At 45.0% G+C, this 23,421-nt stretch overlaps 1 protein-coding gene across 1 annotated transcript; it reads right to left on the bottom strand.

The window, feature by feature from the left end:
* Window positions 1-8,644: 8,644 nt before the first annotated feature.
* On the bottom strand, window positions 8,645-22,458 carry LOC311081946 (uncharacterized protein; the record flags this gene model as incomplete). The annotated part of the gene is made up of 4 exons (XM_084112654.1): window positions 8,645-8,802; window positions 21,262-21,348; window positions 21,655-22,017; window positions 22,107-22,458. 4 exons carry the CDS (start codon window positions 22,456-22,458, stop codon window positions 8,759-8,761), a joined length of 846 nt encoding a protein of 281 aa, XP_083968780.1. The 3' UTR covers window positions 8,645-8,758.
* Window positions 22,459-23,421: the final 963 nt, after the last annotated feature.

Below are 23,421 nucleotides of genomic sequence, written 5' to 3'. Positions count from 1 at the left end.
ACATTAACAAAGATGAACAAATGCTGTATAAGTGCAGTTCAATATTAGTTAATGTTAACTAATGTAGTTAACTAATGAACCTTATTGTAAGTGTTACCAATACATTTGTAGCTTACAATATTTTGGCAGTGATCGGCTTCTTTTCAACACGGGGCCTTTAATTCCATGTCACCCACCTCATCACATGATACAATGTTACAATAATATGTGTTGTTACGTAGGCCTACAAATAATTTGCGTGCAGAGTGAATTTAGCTAAGAGGTAGCTGGGATAAAATGTCTTTGTCCAAAGGTCTTAAGAGGAAAGTTGACGACGAAAATAGAGTCTTTAGAGAGGAATGGAAAGAGAGTTTTGCGTTCATTTTACCGGATTTCAAAAATGCAAAGCCGGTGTGTCTGATTTGCAAAGAAGTTGTCGCTGTTTGCAAAGAATATAACATAAGACGGCACCAAGAGACAAAGCATGGCAGCTTATCCATTTCAAACAGAGGCACGAAAGCGCAAAATTGAAGCGCTGGCACAAGGCTATGCTCAGGGTAGCATGATCCTATTGTGAGGTTTCACCTCGCAACAAAAAGCGACAAGTGCGTCTCTAAAAGCGTCTTGGTTGCTCGCACGAAACAACAGGCCTTTCACCGACGCAGAGCTTTTTAAAGAAGTCATGGTTGCAGTGTTGGAGGAATTGGCTGTTGACAAGTCCATGGATGGAATCATTGCCTCTGTCAAACAGGTGCCCCTTTCTGCAAGGTCCGCTACTCGCCGCATAGAGGCGTTGTCTGATGCTGTGCAGGGAGTCGTTATCAGTGATCTCAATAAGGCTAATTACTTCTCCTTAGCGGTAGACGAGAGCACTGACAACACAGATGTTGCCCAGATGTGTGTCTTTGTCAGGTATTTTGATGGGAAGCAGTTTAGGGAAGATTTGCTGTCTCTTATTCCTTTGGAGGGGAACACCACTGGAGATATTATATTCATTGAACTGTCAAAAGTGTTTGAGCGGCATTCATTGTCATTTGAGAAAGTCAACCTACTCGTGACAGATGGGGCCCCTGCAATGGTGGGTAAACACAGAGGTTTGGTGAGCAGGTTGAAGGAGATCGCCCCATCAATTTTGTCAGGGGTACATCAAGCACCCAGCATCGGCTTTTCCGACAGCTTGTGGCAGATTCAGAGGAGGCCACCCACGACGACCTGCTGCTGCACAATGACGTGCGCTGGCTGAGCAAGGGCAAAGCGTTGGACTGCTTCTGTGTGCTACTGGGTGAGGTGAAGGCATTCCTTATATCTAGCAAGAGTAAGGCAGCAGCAGATCACCTTGTCTTTCTGGAGGACGAGAAGTTCATGTCCAATGTTGCATTTTTAGCTGACATATTTGGCCATTTAAACAATCTTAACATGCAGCTACAGGGAAAAGACAAAACCATCGTGGACATGGTTGAAAAGCTCCAAGCATTCACTGTCAAGCTGGGGTTGTTAGAGTCCGACATATCGTTAGAGTCCCTGAGTGCCTTTTGGGTGGCATGCTCAGAGGAGTACAGCACAATCAAGAACCTTGCGTTTTATGTGTGTTGACAATGTCCCCTTCCACCTATACATGCGAGTCTGCCTTCTCATCAATGAATGCAATAAAGACATATGAGAAGAATCGACTGACGCACAAAAACCTTGAGAACTGCCTGCGGATTTCAGTGACAACTGTAACACCAGACGAAGCATTGTGGCGAATGAAAGATGCCACTTTTCACATTAAGTGAGTAGCCTAACCCTATCAATAGCAAATTATATTTAATTGTCAGCTTGCATTTTGAATGTCACTAAAATTGTTCTGAAATATTATTCTTCATGTCGTTTTCAGGTGGATAGACTTCTGCACCTCGACCTCCCGTTGTGTGTCCATAATCCATGTTCCGTTATTTTCCGCTTTTGTCCGAATAGTTTTGTTTCTGTTCATGTGTGTCGCGTTGTGGCCAAAATATCTGCTACTGTTAAGCTGCTGTTGCCACACTTACGTGTCTTATTCGTCCAATAATTACCCCCTCTTTTGAATTAGCCTTATATAGGCTATCCAATCTTTTGTCAAGCAACATTGTCTTTATTTCTGATTTAAAAGACGAAAGACGACAAAAATGGTTGTTCTGGTGTTTCTTTTTTTCTGTTTGCGCCCGCAGTAGGCCTATAATCGTAGAATATGATGGGTCCGTATATCATTCGTTCAATAGTTTTTTTCAAATTTATACCAAAAATAAAAAAATGAAAAACGACTTGTTTTTCCATTATTTATTTCCTGAACTAAAATGAAAAAAACAAATAACGACTCGTTTTACGATTTGCTGATTGTGTGCTCAGATCAAAAATAGAAAAAATGAATATGGGTTTTGACATATTTTAATTTTGAATTTTGATTTAACACCTTAGCAGACATATAGCCTACCAATGAAATCATTTTAAACAGATGAAGTACTATTGTGGTAACACATTACAGCCATTTTAATAAAGAAAATAAGAAAACACGTCGTTATTCGTTTTTTCATTTTAGTTCAGGAAATAAATAATGGAAAAACAAGTCGTTTTTAATTTTTTTATTTTTGGTTTCAATCTAAAAAAAAATTATTGAACGAATGATACACGGACCGAACTAAAATGAAAAAAACGAATAACGACGGGTTTATTTGGACTCATTGTGTTTCATCATCGTCTGCCTTAATCACTCTTTTGTTGTCATGGACACTAATGATTTTCAGCTTTACACTCATCAATCACCATCATCATCATCACCTGTATTTGTGTTCAGTTCTGGTTCAGTCAGTGTCTGGTGTCGTCTTTAGTGGATGTGTTGCATGTTACTCTGTTCCTGTTTGGTTTAATTAAATATTGCGTGACAGTCTCTTTGTGTTGTGGCTTTGAGCTCTAGTGTTTTCAGAAGCATGTCATCGCTGGCTGTGAGAACTCAGTTAGTTTGACCGCACTGGTTTAACCCACACACAACTGTGATCATCTCTGAACCCAGTTTAGGCGGGCCGGTGTGAATTCTCACACATTCAGAAAACTGTTCCTCTTCGTTCTTAAATCGGGTTTCTGAAGAAAAGAGAAACACAACAACAACTGACGTCAGACACAGCCATAGATGAAATCAGCAAGAAGACACTCTCAGTTCCCGCCTGAAGAAAAATACAGACATTGACATAGGTGTAATAATCTTTAAACAGAGCTAACCATTAGGCCGTTGCCTCTACCCCAGACCTAAACCTAACCATAACCGAACAAAGCTCTGTGCGTGTAAAGGGTGCCATGTGCGTTGGATGTAGACGAAATGTCAAAAGCGTCAGTATATGATGCCCTAGGATGAGAATGCGTTAGTAATGCCAAGTAAGAGGAGAAGACAGCTCGAGTTAGTGAGTTATTAGTGAGTTAGCCTCGATAGGCCGAATGGAAAAAGCTGGGTTGGCTAGGAAATAAATAAGTAAGGGAAACTGCCACCGCAACCAGAAGTTTGTAAAGATAGTATGCTTACCTCAGGAGATTTAATATGCAAAGTTTATGATATACTGTAGCTTTCCTGACGCTTGTTAGTAACAAAGTTATCTTTAGTGCAAAAGACGATGTGAGTAATGTGTAATGTGGTTAAGTTTTGAGGTTTGAAGAGAGTCACGTAAGTCTGATGTGCATTAATACTGTATGTGATGACCCTTAACTCATGGAGTTAGAAGAGTTGCTTAGGTACAGAATGGGGTAGAACTGGGAATGACAGTGATTGATTTTTAGAAGCGTAAACACTTTCATGTCGTAAAACACCGCCAGTAGTTTGAATTAAAAACGTACTTTTGAAGTTACTTGATGAAAAGCTTGCTGAGCGTTCCTGACGGTTTGCTAGATGGGAATGGAGAAATATGAAATGCAGAACTAAACTGAAAGGGATAGTTCACCCAAAAATGAAAATTAGCCCATGATTTACTCACCCTGAAGCCATCCTAGGTGTATATGACATTCTTCTTTCAGACGAATACAATAGGAGTTATATTAAAAAATATAATATAGCGTCTATATATTTAAGAAATATTTGCATGTATATACTGTATATACATTTAATTTATATTATATATAAATATAAATAATTTATATATAAATAAATAAAAATCTTAAATATATACATGCATATGTGTGTATTTATATATACAAAATAATTATACACAGTACACACACATATATTATGCAAACACAAACTTTTATTTTGGATGCGATTAACAGCACTAATATATATATACAAACCTAAGCACGGTTATGTTCCAAAATCCCTCAACACACCGTTTAGGGCGCAGGTCATCTCCCTGTCAGCCCTACCGGTCCCTGATGAGGAAAGAGACGCGGGCCTCCTTTGCCCAGTCAGGGCATTACGAGCTTATGTGTCTCGCTCGTCTGGGCATTACGAGCTTATGTATCTCGCTCTTTGTTTCGTTCAGCGGGCGTTCTAAGGGACTAGCCGCGTCGAAACAGAGCCTATCCAGGTGGATAGTTGATGCTATAGTGCTGGCGTACACTTCTAAGGGCCTGCAGTGCCCGTTGGGTGTCAGAGCGCACTCCACGAGAGGCATGGCCTCTTCGTGGGCCTGGTCGAGTGGGATTGCCTTGCAAGATATTTGTACGGCGGCAGGCTGGGCCTCCCCGTCTACATTTATAAGGTTTTACAACCTAGAGGTTCCCGCCCTGCAGGCCAGGCTGCTGTCGGTCTAGTTAACCAGTATTATCTGACCTGATGCTATCAGCTCAGAATGCTGCGTCTACTGAGCACAGCTCGATGATCGACAGTAAAAAGCAGTAGCACAAGATGTGCCTGGGCAAACTGTGTAAGACCCACATTTCCCCATCAGTTCAGGCCGTACCCCGCCCTGTCTGTATGATGACATTCGCGTCTAAGCGACGCTGCCATATGTGGAAGAGTGCGGCTTTGCCCCTCCCTCTTCCCGGACTCCCTGTGAGTTCCATGGGTGATTGTGCACTATATGAACTCCGGGCTTTCGCCCTTGGGTCTTTGGTGTCAGATCTCAGGCACGGCGTTTTGCATTGGGTCCCCTAGCTTAAGATAATCTTACGCAGTACGAGAGACCTCTCGTAAGAGAACGTACTCGGTTACTAACGTAACCTCGGTTCTCTCTAGAAGAGGGAACGAGTACTGCGTATCTTGCCGTGCATGCGCACGCTCTGGTTGCTTCTATGATGAAAAACCAGATAATAGCTGCCTGCGAGCGGTATTTATAGGCCTAGACCACGCCCGTTTCGGCGGGACGTGACGCAGCGGGCGCGAAGCACCCTCATTGGGTCTGGCGTCACGCCAGGCCTCGCTCGATAGGCTGCTGCAGTTGCCGCGGAACAGCCAATAGGCGCGCGAGCTGCCTCGCCTATGTCTGTATGCTGCTGCAACGCGTTTTGCATTATTACAAAATTAAGGATAATTTTTGGCTTCAATATCTCGCGGAAAAAGGATTTTCCCCTAGCGTAAGATAATCTTACGCAGTACTCGTTCCCTCTTCTAGAGAGAACCGAGGTTACGTTAGTAACCGAGTACGTTTTCCTCTGGGATTGGGTCAGGAATTGACTGAATAATCTCATCAACCCTCTGCTGGTAGATGCTGGAACAACACCATCATGGCAGTAACATCATTTATTCACCGACAGCAAATGTGATAAAGGCAATGCTTCATGTAAAATGTTAGTGTTTATGTGTGTTTAAAATCTGCAAAATAAAGAGAAATAGGACTATCACATATGCAAAACCTCAAATGATCTCTTATAGATCATTTATAGATCAGTTACTCAGGAGAATAGAGAAAGCTCAGATATGCAAGACTCTGAAATGGACTTCAAGTGCAGCATTCAGTGTGATTTCCAGATGATGGTGATTTTGCAGGATGATTTGAACACGTTCAGAGAATAGCTCTGTTCTCAGAACAGGTTAAAGCGCTGATAAAGCTGTGAAGCAGATTTGAGGAAGTGAAACATGGTGTTGAAATGTTCAGCATTTCCTTGTAGCTCAAAGGGTGGTAATGGACTCTCTTGTCTAGTGTTAGTGCTGTTATCATCCTAGGTCCCCTCAATTTATTATTTTTCTTTATTTTCTTTCTTTATTCAATAATATATATATTTTTTTTTCTTAAAATAGCAGTTACTGCCAAACATATTCCTGTTTTCTGTAATATTGACCAAGACATAGTCCTGTTCTGAATTGTCTGTTTCCACATTGTCTGGTTCAGAGTCATCCTGATAGAAATCACTCTCCGAAAAAAAGATATGTACCTTTAAGGCGGCAACCTTCCAGTCTCTCTTGTGAAGCCGATACAGAAGTAACTTAAACTGCAATTCATCGACTGGCCACTAGAGACAGGCTGCAAAAGAGAGTCAATCCCACATTGAGGAAGTGTCTAGAGACTGTGAAACATGGTGTCCAAATGTTCAGCGTTTCCTTGTAGATCAAAGGGTGGTAATGGCCTCTCTTTTCTAGTGTTTAGTGCTGTTATCATTAAGAACGTCCTTGGTCAGTCTTTTTTTGTCTTTTTTTTTTTTTTTTTTTGAAAATAAGTAGTATTTTTTTCCTCAAATAGCTTTGTAGTTCCTGCCAAACGTACTTCTGTTTTCCAGTGGTGGGTTTTAAAATAGAGGAGGCACACACAATTTTAACTGGGATGAAATCCCGACTCCAGAAGCTCATACCATCTTAAAGCTGTAGATGACCAGATCATTTCAACATCATTGGTGTGCATAAGGTACGAGGTCAGTGTAATGGTCATCATAATGAACCCTTCGCTCAACGTTTGGACTTAGTTGGTAACGTCTGACTAGTTTATTGTCTGTGTGAATCGAAACATTCAGATTTTCACATCAGAACTATGAGAGTAAGTTTCCGCTTAAAAATATGAATATTTTGTTCTCAAATTCAAATCTATAAGCTCTCGAATTTTGCCACTCTTTTCCCTTCAAACAAGTATTCATTTAAAACGTGAATTCTAACTTTGAAACTTTCCAGCTAACAAGAACAAGTTTAGTTACGTCTGTTTTTACAGGACAAAAACTTAAGAGACAAAAACTTTTCTTTTAACTCATGATTTTTCATGCTCTTTATTGTTACATGTGAAAAAAAGAAAGAAATAACTGACATTTAATTTCATGACATATACACACTGCAAAGTCAAATTTTAGAATATTTTATGACAATATAATGTGAGCAGACACTGATGTATTTCTCAGACGGACGTCTCTCTGCAGAAGAAACAGCTGATATACAAGCTGAAGCAAGAGGATCATTTCAGCATGAGCTTCTGCATGAAGATGAAGGTTTTCAGACAGAAATCCAGCGGATAAACAGACTCCAGTCATGGAAGAGGCTCGAGAGACACTAGATTGAGTCTGGCCTGTATGAAAACACATCAGGGCTTCAGTCTCTAACTTTACTGTAGCTGTGATGATATAGATGAGATTCTGTGCTCTGACCAGATGATGATTCACAATAAATCTCATTCATATTCACAGGACATTCAACAAATATCTGCTCGTTCACACACAAATATATAATTCCTCCAAACACCAGAGAGATGAAAACTTCCCGTCTGCTCCTGATATGATGAGCTCATGATCTGTATCATTAATGTTTATTTGTGAAGGTCTTGTTCTTGTTCACAGAGGCGTAAAGTTCATCCTGCGGTTGATCTTCTCTTCCTCTGATGGCAGCATAAGTCACTGTATCATCATGATCCTGAAAGAACAGCACAGATTCTGTCCATCAATGTTTGAACCCCAGCGATTATTATTATTATTATTATTAGAGCATGAGCTTCATTTATCTGAGAGTCAAACTGATGTGCTGGTCTCTACTCACATTGAGTGATTTTACTGGCTTTGTATTGGAAGAAGTGACCTCAGAATAAGTCACATCATCTGTCTGCTCCTAAACATCAATGCAAACGTGCAGAGAGTCAAGTTTAACACACAGAACACACATCTCACTATAATATGTAGGATAACACAAAAGCTTTTAAATCACATTATTGAACAGGCAGTGAACGTAATGTTTGATGATTTAGTGGACTCACATTGGCTCTTGCAGCGGGAGGAATGGACATGTTGATCGTCTCATACACCCCTTTATAATCATTCTCATCTTTGACCTTCAGAACAAACAGTTAAACTGCATGAATGACACTTTATTGAGCTTTAAAGACAGTAATCAGATCTAAATCACTGCATTACTGAACTCACCGCAGAGTCGCCAGTCCCTTTTTTATTATCTGAAAACAAGTGAAATATGAGTATTTATGATGAAAAACACGTGTGCAAAAGACACAATGTTAAGCATTAAGATTTTCAACAATAAGATTTTGTTGAAGCATTAAAATGAATAATAAAAATTATTGTTGACTTGATAACTCATTGATATTGACTTTCCAGGATTTCTCAGCAGGAATAAACTTCTGTTTGAGAATTTCATATAATCCACGTGTTTCTATGATACTTACAATATGAACATGATGTGTTTGTTTGCTCATCTGAAATGTTTTTAATTGTTGTAAAGGAGTAAATCTGAAAACTCACCAGCTCTTTTTCTGCAGATCAGCCAGAGAAGAGCAAGAAGGAGAACAGCGACTGCAGCGACAGAAATCACTATGACTGAAGAAGAGATCGAGCACAGAGTCAGAGACGGACAGGGCAGATTGGGGACAATTATAGACAAAGACAAAAGACTGTGAGTGTGTGTACCTTGTGTGTTTGAAATTTAATGATAAGAGTCTGTTCCTGGTGTTGTTGTATCAGCTTGAGCTGAAAATGATGATTGGGGACAATTATAGACAAAGACAAAAGCCATCGGCACTGAATGAGATTTCAAATGATTCTGATCTACCTCTGACTTTTGATTAATGTCCTGTGATTTATTTATTGTTTATTGCACTTCTTTCAAGAAACAAAAGGAAAAAGTCAACTCATCTCTTCCATACTGATTATTTATATATGTGGTAGAGTGTCTATATGGTAATTCATTCATATTATCTATACAATTATGTTAGACAAAGCTGTTCTGTGAATAACATCATCAATGTCTTAAAAGCATCAGCATCATCATGTACCTTGTGTAGAAGGATTCACTGCTGTCGTTGAACCAGCTGGAGCTGTAAAAGATGAATGCTTGTTCAGATGATTCATACTGTACAATATTACCATTATATTTTAACTAGAGATGGACAGAGCAGATTGGGGACAATTGTAGATAAAGACAAAAGACTGCATATGTCCCTTGTGTGTTTGTAATTGATGAGTCTGTGCCTGGTGTTGTCGTATCAGCTTGAGCTGAAAAGGATGAAAGTTAGTTGAGATGCATCATAATAATATCCAGAATGAGGAGAAGAAGAGGTGAGGTGTAGCAAACCTAGCAGCTTAAACTTTATTTTAAGTTGACTTCAGACACAGCCTTATGCCGAGATCACACTGAACGAGATTAAGCCTGACTGGCAAATCGGTGCTCGTTCACGCGATTGACAATCACACAGTGTGAATTATCAAAGACGCAATCTGAGAGAATCGCAGATGAGTCGCAGACGCCCGTGAGATATTTGGCATGGTAACTATCTGGACCTGTCAGCGATTCACAATCCTGCTGTGTGAATGTGTTCTGACTGAAAACTACATCGGCGATGACTGACAGCCAATGAGAGAGCAAGATACAGGACAGCGGGATGTTCAGGGAGGAGTTATAGACCAGAATATCAGCATTTTAATAGATATATTTACAATAATATCAAACAGAAACAAAGGACAAACATTTGCTTAACCAGCAGCAACACATTGCAAGATGACTGACAGGTCAGTTTGCGTGACCAGATGCATGTAACTAATCGACAGAGAGCAACCATTAAAGACGCAATTGTATGATGTAATAATTTGTCCCAAAACAAGTCTACTCTTCTGCTATGTCAGAACTCAGGTGACAGTGATCTGGTGGGCGGAGTGCAGTGATCAGATGACAGTACCCCCTCCTCCACGGGCGGCTCCAGATGGCCGGAAACTGCGACGACCTCGACCTCCGGGTGCAGGGTCATCTCGAGCTACCCAGGAACATTCCTCTGGACCGTACCCCTCCCAATCGACCAGATATTCTAGCTGGTTGCCCCGTCATCACGAGTTGAGGATGGATTGGACTCTGTAAATGAGCTCTTCTTCAATGACTTCGGGAGGAGGAGGTACTTCAGCTTCACCGGGTACTGTGTGAGGAGTAGACAAAGATTCAGAATACATGAGCTGAGTCCCTCACCCTCTCGCTCTGCTCGAACCAGTGTTAACAGCTGGAACCTCAGATGGCTCCCCAGACCAGGAAAACAGGGGAGGTTGATATCCGAGGATACACTGAAATGGAGTAAGCCCGGTGGTAGACTGGCGAAGAGAATTCTGGGCATACTCCGCCCAGGGAAGGAACCGGCTCCAGCTGTTCTGGTTCTGGTGGCAGTATGACCTCAAGTACTTCCCGATCTCTTGGATCTTACGCTCAGTCTGGCTGTTGGTCTGAGGATGATAACTGGAAGATAAACTGATGGAGACTCCGGGGAGTTTGAAGGCTTTCCAGACACGGGAGATAAGCTGAGGACCTCGGTCAGATGCAATATCTTCTGGAAGGCCGAAATGACGGAAGACATTGTAGAAAAGTGCTTTGGCTGCCTCGAAGGCTGTAGGCAGACTCTTTAGAGGGGTCAATTTCCAGGCTTTGGAAAAATCGGTCGACAATGACGAAATGGAGGTATTGGCTTAAGAGAGTGGATGGTCAGTCATGAAGTCGATTCCCAGATGGGACCATGGGTAATGAGGAATGGGTAGTGGAACCAGTTTGCCTGCTGGCAGTTGATGGGGAGTGTTGGTGATGGCACAGACTGAGCAGCCCTTGAGATATTGGGAGATGTCTTGGGTCATAGAGGGCCACCAATAAAAAGCGAGAGTGAGGAGCGAGAGGGTTTGCTTGCTACCTGGGTGTCCAGAGCCCGGAGAGGTGTGAGCTGAGTCCAGAAGGGGTAGATGACAGGATGTTGGTACATAGATACACCCTTCTTGACCTCCCAGCGGAGAAGGTTCCGTTTGCGTGGCTAAGCGTAAATAGACCAGAGGATGGGACTGACGATCATGGCTGGAGGGAGGATGGGTTCAGGAGTAGTGGATTCCAGATCAGGTTGATGAAGAAGAGAGAGCATCGGCTTTGGAATTCTTGTGTCCAGGTCAGTAAGTAACTAGGAAGTTGAATCTTGTGAAGAAGAGGGACCATCTGGCTTGACGAGGATTGAGACGACAAGCTTCTCTGAGATATTCAAGGTTTCTATGGTCAGTGATTACTTCGAATTTGTGTTTGGCTCCCTCCAGCCAATGTCTTCATTTCTCTAATGCAAGCTTGATGGCGAGGAGTTCCCTGTTGCCGATGTCATAATTCTGCTCCGCCGGGGACAGCATTTTGGAGTAGAAGGCACATGGATGGAATAGTGGGGGGTTCCCCTGCCACTGCGAAAGTACCGCTCCCACTCCTGTAGATGTGAACGGTAGCTCAGGATCAAGATGGATGAGGATGGGAGTGGTGGCAAAAGCTTCTTTGAGGATGGCAAAGGCAGTGGTGGCTTCTGGGTTCCAGGATAGAGACTTGGGCCATGTTTTGAGGAGTGAAGTCAGAGGAGAGCTGAGAAGACTGTAGTTGTGAATGAATCTACGGTAAAAGTTTGTGAAACCACCTTCCACCTTCCTCAGGTCCATCTGGATGCCTTGTTGATTGATGTAACTGAGAATGTGGACAGTGGAGGTGTGGAACTCATATTTCTCTAACTTCTGGTAGAGATGTTGTTCTCTGAGGCGCTGGAGGACCTGCTTCACGTGTTGATGATGCTCAGTAAGGTTCTTGGAGAATATCAGGATATCGTCGATATAGACAATGACAAATCGATGAAGGAAATCTCGGAATATCTCGTTCATGTAACCTTGGAAGACTGAAGGAGCATTGGACAGACCATAGGGCATGACCCTGTATTCGTAGTGCCCAGAGGGTGTCACGAAGGCCGTCTTTCATTTGTCACCCTTGTGGATGCAAATTAAATTGTAGGCACTTCGCAGATCCAACTTGGAGAATATGCAGGCACCATGTAGTTGTTCCAGGGCAGAGGGGACCAGAGGAAGGGGATAACTGAACTTGATGGTTTGTGAGTTGAGAGTCCGGTAATCAATACATGGCCCCATGCCTCCATCCTTCTTCGCCACAAAAAAGAAACTGAAAGCGGCAGGGGACATTGAAGGACGAATGAAATTCTGTCGAAGTGCTTCCTTGATGTACTCCTCCATGGCCTTCTGTTCCGGGATGGACAAAGGATAGATTCGACCCTTGGGTAGAGTCACCCCAGGCAGCAGGTCGATGGCACAGTCCCATGGCCGATGAGGTGGTAATTGCATTGCCAACCGCTTGCTGAACACATCCTGGAATGCCCGGTACTCAGGAGGAATCTTCATCTTCTTATCGGAATCTGGACTCTCAGTGGTGGTGGAATTCAAGGCGACAGATGAAGTTTCTGAACAGGACTGAGAGGGAGGACGAGGAACTTTGATCACGGGCATGCATGTTAGATGACAAGATTTGCTCACCAGAGGTTCGATCTGAGGTTCATGTTGGAGGATCCACGGGCGTCCCAGGCTGATGTCCGCGGTGGATCCTTCCAACACCAAGAACGAGATCCCCTCTGAATGCAGGCAGCCGATGCGGAGCGTCATGGTGGGGGAGAAGTGACAGATGCGACCACGACCCAGCGGCTTACCCAGGATGGTGTGAATCTCTAGGTTCTGGGGACAGCTTTTTCTCTTGACACTGAGACTCTGTAGAAGGTTGTGGGAGATGAAGTTGCTCGCTGAGCCGGAATCAATGAGAGCTTGTGCTGGAACAGTTGAACGGGACGTTACCAGGATTACTGTGGTACAAGTCAGAGCTGCAAATTTAGGAGAGAGTTGAATGGTACTCACCGCTGGGTGTGGAGGTCGAACGGGACAGATGGAGATGATGTGTCCTTCTCTCCCACAGTACAAACATAAATGATTTAACCACCGCCTTTGACGCTCCGCCAGTGTGAGATGGTCAGTATCTACCTGCATAGGTTCTGGTATTGGAAGGGCGGCAGATGGTTCCAGAGGCAGAGGATGCAAAGCGGGTTGAAATGATGAGCAAGCAGTAAGTCGTTGGGAAACTCGGATTGATTTCTGGATGAAGTTCTCTAATCCCATATTATCATCGTGAATAACCATCAGTTGACGAATCTCAGGGTCTAAACCTTGACAATAGGTTGTGAGAAGAGCTGCTTCATTCCATCCACTCGCCACGGCAAGTGTACAAAACTGCAAGGCGTAGGAACCCACCGATCGTTTACCTTGTCGAAGGTGAAAAAGATGATCATGGACGGATAGTGTGGACGTGGTTTGACTGAAGACTACTTTTTTTGAAATGCTGAAGAAATGCAGACAATGACTTCGTAACGGGAACTTCGGCTTGCCATAGTGCTTGAGCCCACTGAAGAGCACGACCGGAGAGGAGTGAGATCACAAACGCAATTCACGCTCAATTGGTAGTGTAAAGATGAGGTTGCATCTCGAAGTGTAGGTTGCACTGAAGAATAAACCCGCTGCAATCCTCCGCCTCGCCACTGTATGTCGCTGGTCGGGCCATGGGACTGGCTGAGGCAGCAGGTGAAGAAGTGGTGGGTGGTGGAGGAAGTGACTGACGAACTGCGTTCACCAATTCGACGAAGGAATCCGTGGCAACAGTGCTAGTGCTCTGCATGTTGTTGGTCTGGTCTTCTGTCACATCCATAAATAAGCAGATAAGGTAGAGTGTACAAACAAACAAACTTTATTAAAGTGAAGAGTGAGCGATGTAGGATGAGATGAACGATGATTACAAAGCTGATATGGTGAACACTTAGCTGAACTTGAATAATGTCTTTGCAGATGAAGATGATGACTTTGATGATGAAACACAGGACGATCAACGATGGACAGGGACGAAGGGAAACAATTGGACATCAGGTAAGCAGATCCACTGGTAGGTAAGAAGTCTGAACCATGTAGAGACAAGACCAGACACTGAGGTGCAGGAAACAGTGACTTATAAAGGGAGTACAATCATGACTTGCAGGTGCCGGTGATCAGAACTCAGGTGACAGTGATCTGGTGGGCGGAGTGCAGTGATCAGGTGCAGTTGGCGGAAGTGATGGCTCTTTTGACTTAAAGTAAAAAATAAGTGAAGTCGGCCATTTTCTCTTCAGTTTCATCTGAGCTGTTGAGGTGAATGGCAGGACAAACTTTCTCCAGTCAGACAGAAATAAAATGTTGGCAGAGATAACTATTTTTCTTTAAAGTCAAAAATATCGTTTTTTAAAAAGGTATTTAAATCAGTTTATTTCATATTGGGGTCATAAGACACCCAGACTTGATAGATAACGTACTCGGTTACTAACGTAACCTCGGTTCTCTCTAGAAGAGGGAACGAGTACTGCGTTTTATCAAAACGCTACGGGAAAAGTCTCTTTTCACGAAACACTGAAGCAAAAAATTATCCTTTAATTTTCATATATGTAAAACGCGTTGCGGCAGCAGCAGTCAGCTGAAGCGAGACGGCTTGTTCGCTCATTGGCTGCTCTGCGGCAACTGCATAAGCCTATCAAGCGAGGCCTGAGGTGACGTCAGGCCAATGAGGGCGCTTCGCGCCCTCCTCGCCACTTCCCGCCGAGACGGGCGTGGCTTACCTCTATAAAAGGAGCTCGAGAAGGCTGATTTACTTGAATTTGATCGCCGAAGCGAACCAGAGTGAACCAAACGCACGGCAGGGAACGCAGTACTCGTTCCCTCTTCTAGAGAGAACCGAGGTTACGTTAGTAACCGAGTACGTTCTCTTACGAGAGTTCTCTCGTACTGCGTTTTATCAAAACGCTACGGGAACCCCTTGCAAAACGCTGTGCGTGCTGGGATAAAAACACTGATCACCGGAAGCTATTTCAGGCATACAGTGCATAATCACCAGATAGACTCACACAGAGTCAGGGAATAAGGGGGGGGGACCTTAATTCCCTATACTGTAGCGTCCGCAGACTTAACGTGACCTCACAGGGAGAGTCTAAAGACAGGAGGGGTTTTCCTCCGTCCTTATATAGACATGTCCACAGACGCGAATATGACATCACATAGACAGGGTAGGGAGCCTGCACTAATGTGGGAAACGTGGGTCTTACACAGTTCTGCCCAATATAGTCGGTAGCGCATTGCGCCTGTAAATAGATTACACCGACAAAAGCTTAGCCTGTAAGGCGGGAACCTCTAGGTTATAAAACCATACAGTGCATAATCACCAGATAGACTCACACAGAGTCAGGGAATAAGGGGGGGGGACCTTAATTCCCTATACTGTAGCGTCCGCAGACTTAACGTGACCTCACAGGGAGAGTCTAAAGACAGGAGGGGTTTTCCTCCGTCCTTATATAGACATGTCCACAGACGCGAATATGACATCACATAGACAGGGTAGGGAGCCTGCACTAATGTGGGAAACGTGGGTCTTACACAGTTCTGCCCAATATAGTCGGTAGCGCATTGCGCCTGTAAATAGATTACACCGACAAAAGCTTAGCCTGTAAGGCGGGAACCTCTAGGTTATAAAACCTGATAAATGTAGACGGAGAGGCCCAGCCTGCCGCCGTACATATATCCTGTAAGGAAATCCCGCTGGACCAAGCCCACGAGGAGGCAACGCCTCTCGTAGAGTGCGCTCTGACTCCCAACGGGCATAGAATGCCCTTGGCAGTATAAGCCAGCGCTATGGCGTCAACTATCCATCTGGATAGACTCTGTTTCGAAACAGCCATTCCTTTGGAACGTCCGCTGAACGAGACAAAGAGCTGCTCTGTCTGTCTGAAGGCAGCAGAGCGGGACATATAAGTTCTTAAAGCCCTAACAGGGCAAAGAAAACTCGAGTCCCCCTCCTCACTCGACGCCGGCAGGGCAGCCAGGGAAATAACCTGAGCCCGAAAAGGCGTGTTGAGGGATTTCGGCACATAGCCGTGCTTAGGTTTGAGTATGACCTTAGAGTCATTAGGACCAAACTCCAAGCACGTCGGGCTCACAGAGAGCGCGTGCAGATCGCCTATGCGCAGATCGCCTATGCGCACTGAAGCGAGAGCCATCAAAAACACTGTTTTGAAAGACAAATGTTTGAGGCTGATAGACTGGATAGACTCGAAAGGGGCACCTTTCATGGCCGCCAGGACCGTAGAAAGGTCCCACATAGGGACTGAAGGAGGTCTGGGTGGATTCAGTCTCCTAGCTCCCCTGAGGAAGCGGATGACTAAATCATTCCTTCCCAGTGACTGACCCAGCGTTGAACCGGAGAACGCTGAAATAGCCGCTAAATACACCTTGAGCGTGGAAGGGGATCTGCCCTTATCCAACAGCTCTTGTAGGAAGGAGAGAACCTCCGTTACCTCACATTCGAGGGGTGAAAGGCTCCGAGCTGTACACCAGCCGGAAAAAACCGACCACTTTAAAGCATAGAGCCGCCGGGTCGACAGCGCTCTAGCCTCAGTGATGGTATTCATGACTCCCTCTGCGAGACCAATGGGTATCCGTTGAGCGCCCACACATGAAGGGACCACAGTTCCGGGTGTGGGTGCCAAATCGAGCCCCTGGCCTGCGAGAGGAGATCTCTCCTCAACGGCACTGGCCATGGAGCGATGTCTGCTAACTGCATCAGAACTGGGAACCATGCCTGGTTCTTCCAGAACGGTGCTACAAGCAGCACTGGGCATTTTGTTTTCCTGACCCGTTCCAACACCTGTGGCAGGAGGGAGACGGGGGGAAAAGCGTATAGCGGGCAGCGCGGCCACCTTTGGGACAGCGCGCTGTCGGTCTTTGAAAAGAACGCGGGGCAGTGAGCGTTTTCGTGGGACGCGAATGGGTCCACCTCCGCTTTGCCGAATCTCTCCCACAACAGCCGGACTGTTTGTGGGTGTAGAGACCATTCGCCTGGGGGAACGTTGTTCCTGGACAGTCTGTCTGGGCCCACATTCTGAAGCCCAGGTACATGCACTGCTCTCAGCGAGCGTAAGTTGTGCTGAGCCCATAGTAGGAGGCGATTCGCCAGACTGTACAGGGATATGGAATTCAGACCGCCCTGGCGATTTATGTAGGACACCACAGCCATGTTGTCCAAACGGACTATGATGTGCTGGTCCTTGATGTGGGGACAAAAACGCGTCAGCGCATTGTGCACTGTCAGTATTTCTAGGCAGTTTATGTGTTGGAGCTTTTCTCGTTCCGACCATAGGCCGAAGAACGGTCTGCCCTCGAGCAGCGCTCCCCATCCCGAGGTGGATGCGTCTGTCGACACCATCCTCACCCTCGAGGAAGTCCCCAGGCTTACACCTGATCGGTACCAGTCGTCCGCCATCCAAGGCACCAGGGCTGTGACACAGTCCTGATCGACCTTGAGGCGTAATCGACCGGACACCCGCGCTTTCAACCAGAACTGCAGCGGGCGCATGCGGAGCAAGCCCAGCCGGAGAACTGACGATGCTGAGGCCATGAGACCCAGCATCCTTTGAAACTTCCTGAGCGGGGTGAAAGCGCCGTGGCGGAAGACTTCGCCGCGCGCTGAATGCTCAGCACGCGCTGTGGCGACAGCCGCGCTGTCATAGACTGTGAGTCCAGAACTATACCCAGAAACGAAATCGTTTGACTGGGGTTCAGTGAACTCTTCGCCCAATTGACCGTGATACCAAGATTCTCGAGGTGATCGAGTAAAATGGCTCTGTGCTCTACGAGCTGAGATCGTGATTGGGCTAGGATCAACCAGTCGTCCAAATAGTTCAGCACTCGCATGCCTCTGAGTCTGAGAGGAGCGAGCGCTGCGTCCATGCATTTCGTAAATGTACGAGGTGCCAGGGACAAGCCGAAAGGCAGGACTGTATACTGGTATGTCTGACCCTCGAAGGCGAATCTCAAGTATCGCCTGTGATGTGACGCTATCTGTATTTGAAAATACGTGTCCTTCAGATCTATCGACATGAACCAGTCTTCTCGGCGAACATGCGCGAGAATTTTGCTGGTCGTGAGCATTTTGAAACGGCGTTTCACTAACACTCTGTTCAGCCGTCTTAGATCCAGAATGGGTCTGATACCGCTGTCCTTTTTGGGGACTAGAAAGTATCTGCTGTATATCCCCTGTTCGCTTTGAGCTCGGGGAACACGCTCTATCGCCCCTTTGCTTATCAGTTTTGATATTTCGGCGCGAAGTAGGTGTGCTACTTTCAACGGTACCGAAGTTTCGACGCGCGCTGTGAAGCGTGGAGGGCGTCGATAAAACTGTAGCGAGAAGCCTCTCTTTATAATGCCTAAGACCCAGTCCGAAACCCCTGGAAGCGCTGCCCATGCATCTGCATGGTTGGCTAAGGGCCGGATACAGAGCGCGCTCTGTTCGCCGTGCGACAGAGGTGCTACGGGGCTCACAAACGTAGGCGTTATGCCTGTGGCATTTGAGGCGGGGGGCGCGCTTAATACAGCGGGCGGAACGCTCGTCCTCGACCTTACAACAGTGCTTGGCTGAGTGAGGGAGGGCTGCGAGAGTCCCGTGGGACTCATGTGTGCGAGTAGATGTGGGCTCGGAGCGGGCACATTTACTGCTTTGGGCGCGCTGCCTGTGTGAGCAGCGCGCGCGCTCACAGGTCTCGTTTTTACAGAGAGCCTGTGATCTGATAGACATAGTGTTCGTGGGCACTGGGTAGCGGGCACTTTTACTATGTTGGAAGCGCAATCGACCTGATTCGAATTTATGTGCGCGAGCCCTAAGGGCTGTGCTTGTGTGTAGAGATGGGCACTGAGGAGTGGGCATCAACACTACACTTATAGCACCATCGGCCGTGGCCGGGACACCAGAAAATACCGTGAGTAAGTGTGGGCGCGGGAGAGCGGGCACAGTTACTGCAATGAGTGCACTGTCTGTCTGAGCAGAGTGAATGCACACAGGTTTCGTCTTTACAGAAACCACAAGGCATGCAGAACATAGTGTTTGTGGGCACTAGGCAGTGGGCACGTTCACTATGTTGCGTGCGTGATCGACCCGAGTCGAATATATGAGCGCGGGCCCTGTGTGAAGGGCTGTGCTAGTGTGTAGGGATGGGCACTAGCAGTGGGCATCTTCTCTACACATATAGCATCATCGGCCGTGGCCGGGACTTCGGTAGAAGCCCGGCCATGTACCACGTGCTCGTGGGCTGCAAAAAACACGTCTGCAGTTGCCTCTCGGGGAACAAACAGAGTGATTTGCATTCGGCGGCATAAATATTTTCTGCCGGCCGGCCTGGGGTTCAAACCTCCGATCCCCCGCGCGCAAGTCTAAGAATCTACCACTGGACCACAGTGAAGATACATAGATAAAGTCAGCGCGAGTATTATCCACACTGGCGTTTGCTTGCAGGCATGTACCACGTGCTCGTGGGCAGCAAAAAACACGTCTGCAGTTGCCTCTCGGGGAACAGACAGAGTGATTTGCATTTTCAGACGCCTGCAAAATGCCAGAATGTGAGAAGAGTGGAAATCGCCCAGTTTCAGCGGGGCTGAAAACACTCCATTCTCCTTTCGCCAGTGACGCACGGGAACCGTAGAAACGGTGTTCGGTTGCAGGCAAGCGGGTACTACGCGCTCGCTGGCTGCAAAATGCATCTCTGCAGTCGCCTTCAGGGGACTGACAGAGCAAGCATTGGCGGCATAAATATATATGCCGCTAGACCGGGATCCGAACCTCGGTCTCCCGCGTGGAAAACCTATAATTCCACCACTGAGCCACAGGGGGATACAGGCTTTTGAAAGCGGCGTCAACATGTATTCTTCGGCGTTTGCTGGCAGGCAAGCGTGTAACAGACTCACTTGCTGCGATAATATTTCCAGTCGCCGAACAGGGAACTGAGAAATGTGAGAGAAAAGAGGTCAGACCGACCAACGGTGGGACTAAGAACACTCTTTTCTCCTTCGCCGGTGAATGACGCGTGCAGAGGCAGGGTAGCTTTTCTTGTAACGTAAAGAAAAACTAATCCCGCCATCCGCTTCCAGGAAGGGCAGCCTCGGAAAGGATGCCCGGCGAGTCCTCAGAGTCACCGTAGGCAATTGGCTCGGAGTGAAGGCGTTCGCCGTCAGCGAGCGCGAGCGCTGCATGAGAAGGCATCTTGAAAAAGACGCAGCTCTTTTAGGGGTGTGTGTTGCAAAGCGAACACACACACACACACATACACAAGAACAAGAATGTAAAGGATATGGCGTCGGAAAGCGCAGCAGGTACGGCGGTAGAAGGCGGCGTTGGCCAGCGGCTTCAAGGGCTCGTCCCGCTGAAGTGCTTGCATCAGACGACGCGTGCTTCCTCGTGATCCAGCGATGCGTGCGCTTCGCTGAAGAGATTAAAATCAAGTGAATCAGCCTTCTCGAGCTCCTTTTATAGAGGTAAGCCACGCCCGTCTCGGCGGAAGCGCCCTCATTGGCCTGACGTCACCTCAGGCCTCGCTCGATAGGCTTATGCAGTTGCCGCAGAGCAGCTAATGAGCGAACAAGCCGTCTCGCTTCAGCTGACTGCTGCTGCCGCAACGCGTTTTACATATATGAAAATTAAAGGATAATTTTTTGCTTCAGTGTTTTGTGAAAAGAGACTTTTCCCGTAGCGTTTTGATAAAACGCAGTACGAGAGAACTCTCGTAAGAGAACTGAAGTTTTATATGTTAAACTTGTTGCCGAGCATTACGAGTGTATGGCTTATTTTGTGTCTCTCTCTTTTTTTGTATATTTGTTTTTTGTTCACTTTTACATGTATGTTTTTTGATAATTTTGGGAGTGGATGAGCAGTATTTTATGTCTGTTTGGTGTTTTTCATGTATCTACAATGAATGCGCTGCATGGATGAGCTCAACATATCGTCTTCATGTGACGCTTTCTGGGAGAATCGAGTGAAAGAACCGGAGTGTTATATGAACACACTACTCTCACTGTTTATACTAAACATGTCCTAGAATATGCATAAGTACGCTAATTGGGACACACCATAAAAGTCCATGAAATGAAACTAAAACAGCAACTCAATGTGACAATCATACTGTAGAATATGACAGTCATATTTTGATGAGTTAACACTGAAGATAACTCTAGCATTATGCTCTGAAAAGCACTGATGTGAGAAAGACAGTGATGATGTACCTTTAGAAACGTGTGTGTTTATAGTTGAGGGATCCTGAGAGTGTGTGATGTGGACTGGATTCACTGCTGTCGTTGAATCAGCTTGAGCTGTGAAGATGAATGTTAGTTCAGATCATTAATACTGTACAATATGACATTCATATTTTAACTATGATCATCACATTACATAAAAAGTTAATATTTTTGCTATCAAGTTTCAACTCCTTTATCATTTCCAGCATCACGTTTTGGACTGTTACTTCACTGCAGTTCATTAGTTTGAAGCAATGCTTTGATTTACTCTTCTGTGAGAGTCAAAGAAGCTTTTGTTCCCTCAGTTTGTTCTGGTTCAGTGATACTGATAGACCTTAGTGTTACTGACATTATGAGGGTCTTCTAACACTGTTTTCTCACCTGAATACTTGACAGTGTATCTGACTGAGGTCTTGAGTTGATTTCTGAGAGTAAGCTGACATCTCCACTCTCTGTTGTTATCTTCATTCAGGAGTGTTGTAGTCAGATTGATGATGATACAGTGATATTGATCTGGTGATAATATCTGATATCTGGAGTCTGTCTTCAGATCAACACCAGCCTGATTCACCCACAACAGCTCAACTCCCTCAGAACGAACCAAATCATCACAGGAGAGTCCAGTATATAAATACAACTGACAGGAGAGAGTCACAGAGCGGCCTGGACTGATCTCAGTCTGTGAGGATGAAGATGAAGATGATGATGATGATGATGATGATGATGATGATGGAGACACTGAAACTGAACACAAGACACAAATCACAGACTCTTCAATCATCATCTGATTTTAAAGGGAGAATTTTAAATTGACCTCATAATCATAAACTTACCATGAAGAACATGCAGAAAAACACGTGCATCAGGGTCTTGTCCGTTATTTACATATTGTCTGCAGATGTATAATCCATAATCTTCTTCTGTGACGTTCTTGATGTTCAGAGAGCAGTCAGACTCCAGACTCAGTCTCTCATGTCTCTCTGGGTTGTTCTTCTTTATCCCTCCAGTAATCAGTTCAACTACTACTGATTCTGAATGTCTGAATCTGTTATAGTAGAACCATGTAGTTGATTTGCAGTCAGAAAGAGCATTATTACAGGGCAGACGCACATTTTCACCAGAACTGATGAACACATTAGCATCCACTCCACTGGTTCCTGAAATACAGTATATCTCAGTGATCATTATGATATATATTAATACATGAAAACATAAAACATACCAACATAAAAATCAGAAGACTAAAATACATATGTAAAAAAAACTGCGCTGATAAATACATTAGACAATAAATGAGATATGTGCCACTAGATGATGATTGTGACCATTAACAAACAGACATTGTCATCTGATCCTGGTTTCTTTCAGCTTTTTTGCAATAGCAAATGTATTTAAAGACAAAGCTACCGCAGCCAAATAAAAACTAATGTTCAAAAGTCAAGGGTCCAGAGCCCAACTAAATCAAACACTGATCACCATCATGGTACCATCACATGATCTAAACCCCTGTCACCTTTTAATAAGAGCTTCTGTAGACGTCTGACAGGAATAAAGTCAGTCTATGGTCGCAAGTTCCGTCGTTACCAATAGAGTTCAATGGACATTGCGATGAACTTGCGACCATAGTTGGCCAACGATGCTTTCGGGAAACGCACCCCTGGTTAGTAATAAGTGAAGCTGGTAATGCTGTTTGTGGAGTTGTTTAATCCTCTTCTGCTGAGATCTTCACAGATTTAATGTCTTTATCTTCAGTTGATTTCATATTTTTTCTGTTCTTCTTGTTCCTCTTTCCTTCAGTGATTCTGCTTGTTAACAGCAGGTGTTCATCAGTGTCTGAATTAACTAAGTTTTTATTCACTCTGTCAAGTGGACTATATTAGTGAACTAATGTAGGGAATAGTGAATGAGGGTATAGGGTGTGTTTTAAAAAAGACAAATATCTCCCAGAATGCATTTGTTTCTATGTTATATTGCTGTTTTAATGGAAAACAGCATGTTACTGTCAAAATGTGGCCATTTGTTACAGTGCACACTGTAAAAAATTGCTGTAAAAAAATGCCAAATTTTGACAGTAACAAAATCGGGGCTAAAATCGGGCAGTGTGAACTCAGCATTAGATTAAATCACCTGAAGATAAAAGACATTAAG

The sequence above is a fragment of the Abramis brama genome (assembly GCF_963993115.1).
Source record: "Abramis brama genome assembly, chromosome: 1".
Taxonomy (NCBI): Eukaryota; Metazoa; Chordata; class Actinopteri; order Cypriniformes; family Leuciscidae; genus Abramis; species Abramis brama.
The sequence above is the reverse complement of the archived record's forward strand: the minus strand, read 5'-3'. Positions and strand labels throughout refer to the sequence as shown.